This window comes from Colobus angolensis, unplaced genomic scaffold (genome assembly GCF_000951035.1).
Source record: "Colobus angolensis palliatus isolate OR3802 unplaced genomic scaffold, Cang.pa_1.0 Scaffold68, whole genome shotgun sequence".
Taxonomy (NCBI): domain Eukaryota; kingdom Metazoa; phylum Chordata; class Mammalia; order Primates; family Cercopithecidae; genus Colobus; species Colobus angolensis.
The window spans coordinates 163,669-166,498 of record NW_012120487.1 but is presented as its reverse complement, the minus strand read 5'-3'; the positions used below and the strand labels follow the sequence as shown (position 1 = coordinate 166,498).

General features: G+C 36.9%; 1 protein-coding gene across 1 annotated transcript in view; it reads left to right on the top strand.

Annotated features, from left to right (window-relative positions):
* STIL (SCL/TAL1 interrupting locus) overlaps positions 1-2,830 on the top strand; it is an 85,343-nt gene that overhangs the window by 45,996 nt on the left and 36,517 nt on the right. Inside the window, exon 14 of the mRNA XM_011926366.1 lies at positions 2,164-2,329. Within this exon, the coding sequence (XP_011781756.1) occupies positions 2,164-2,329 (166 nt within the window). The remainder of the gene's footprint in view (positions 1-2,163; positions 2,330-2,830) is intronic.

Genomic DNA, 2,830 nt, shown 5'->3' with positions numbered 1-2,830 from the left:
GGGAGGCGGAGCTTACAGTGAGCCGAGATGTGCCACTGCACTCCAGCCTGGGTGACAGGGTGAGACTCCATCCCAAAAAAACAGAAAAGAAAAGTTTTGAGAAAGAGAGAATATTAGCTATTTCAAATGTTAAAATGTACTATAGAATTCTAGTGATTAATGTTTTAAAAACACTGATCAATTTTAGGACCTGAGTGTGTGTAATGTCTTTTATTGTGCATTTCCTATGTGATTTCTCTATACCTCACTTTTCTCATCTATAAAATGGGAGAAATTATCAGTATTATCTGCAGATTTGAGGGTTAAATGAGTGTATGTGTGTGTGTATGTATGTATATAAAGTGCTTAGTATGGGACCTAGCTATAGTAAATACGCAACAAATTATAACTGTTTCATTTATCTCTTTTAACAACCTTAGTTTTAGGTGATATTGAAGCTCATAGTGGTTAACTTTTCCAAAAGGTAGCAGGGTAGTATTTAAACTTATAGCCATATGATACCAAAGCCCGTACTCCAAACCACTATAAATACACATGCCATTTTATACTATTAGCGCAGTTTATATTTCTACTGACCTTAATAATTGATTGATAATACTGATTTTCCTATATTAATAAGGTTAATCCACAAAAAATAGCTATATTGAGCACAGTAGTGCCATTTGTAGAGAAGCAGAAAATCATAGTGTTTACAAAGGGAGGCTCTTCCACTCCTAGTTACATAACCAACAGAAGTGAAAAAAATATGTCCTCACACAAAGCTGTATATAAATGTCCATTGTACCATTATTCCTAATAGCCCAAAGTGAAAACAACCTAAATTGTCTGTCAACTGATGAGTGGAAAAGCACAATGTGACTTTTCCATATGAGGGAATGTTATTCAGCAATCAGAGGCAATAAAGTGTTAGTAAATGCTACAACATGGTTGAACCTTCAAAACATTATGCCAAGTGGTGAAAGAAGCCAGATACAAGGCTACAGTATGGTACTGTTTATATAAAATGTCCAGAACAGGCAAATTCAGAGATAGAAATCATGTTAGACCGTCAGGGGCTGGGAAGAAGGGCAATAGGGAGTGGCTGCTAATGGGTACAGAGTTTTGGGGGTTTGATGAAAATGTTCTGGAATCAGATAGTGGTGATTGTTGCACACTGTGAGTATACCAAAACCCACTGAATTGTACACTTTAAAGCAGCTAATTTCATGGTACGTGAATTATATCTCAATTTAAAAAGGAAGAGGGGAGGCTTTTGGTGTTTGAACCTCAGCTTTCAGATTTGCTACTTGTTATATGACCTGTACAAGTAACTTAACATTTTCCTTGCCTCAGGTTTTCTTACTTGTAAAAAAAGGTTTAATTGTAGTGTACTCTTCAGAAGATTGTTGTAAAAAATCATACATAAATGCCTGTAGTAATGGGGTCTTGCAAACAACAGGCGCTCAGTAACTGTTAGCCATTGTTATTAATATATCCAATTTCAACATGGCCAAACCTGGGCAATTCTGATTTGCCGTTATAATAATCTTGTGTGATATGTTCAGTATTTGTTATATGGAATCAGAGTATACCTCCAATCTAACTTTTGATTTATAAGTGAAATAGGAATAGAATGTTAGTTTGAAATATTAACCATTCACACTTTTTTACATGAGTATCAACTTATGAATACTAAGCTAAACACCTTTATGTTTTGCTTTTAAATGTATACTTAAAAGGCTGAGGTGGACGGATTGCTTGAGGCCAGGAGTTCAAAACCAGCCTGGGCAACATGGCAAAACTCCATCTCTACAAAACATGCGAAAATTAGCCAGGCATGGTGGTGCATGCCTGTAGTCCCAGCTACCCAGGAGGCTGAGGTGGGAGGATTGATTGAGCCCGGGAGGTTGAGGCTGCAGTAAGTCATGATTGCAGCATGGCTGGGTGACAGAACAAGACCTGTCTCAAAAAAAAAAAAAGTATACTTAAAGTGCTTCTTAATTACTAGTGATAATGGCTTTCTATATTGAATAGGTTTCATGGTATGGTCTAGTTGAAATATGAGAAAATAGACTTGAAATTCAGTTTCTTATAACTAGGGCGCTTTGTCATTCATTATTAAACTGCAGCCAGTTTTGTTGATTACTTCCCTGTCAGTTTAAAGTATGTTTTTAATTGATACAGATTCAGCGTTTGTTGGAAGCACAGTCTCTGACGCCCTCTTCCCCTAAGACAACCACCGTTGAAGACACAGTGCAAGCTGGAAGACAAATGGAGTTGGTTTCCATGGAAGCACAGTCTTCCCCTGGCTTGCACATGAGAAAAAGTGTAAGCATTGCTGTGAGCACAGGTGATTTCAGTTTTTTTTTAATTTGTAAGGAAATTTTAAAAAATGCTTTTTATATCCGGTTTTTGAATTTTATTTTCAAATTGGTACACGGTGCAATAGGACTAAAACCAAGGTGATGAGAGTATGACTTAAGTTTTTGTGTAATTTTAGTTTTTGTGAAGTAAAACTACACCTGCAAACATGCAAACATGATATATTGTTTGGTTTTGCTACTTTTCTAGACTGGACCCAATTCTTTTTTTTTTTTTTTTTTGAGACAGAGTCTCCCTCTGTTCCCCAAGTGAGAGTGCAGTGTGGTGCACTCTCAGCTCACTGCAACCTCCACATCCTAGGTTCAAGCAGTCCTCCTGTCTCAGCCTCCCAAAGCGTTGGGATTACAGGTGTGAGCCACTGCGTCCAGCCAGTCTTGGTTGTATTAATTTATTTTCATAAAATCACCCAAGTATATCCTCAGCGTAGAAACCATTTTGACTAGGATTTACTTTTTTTTTTTTTTTTTTT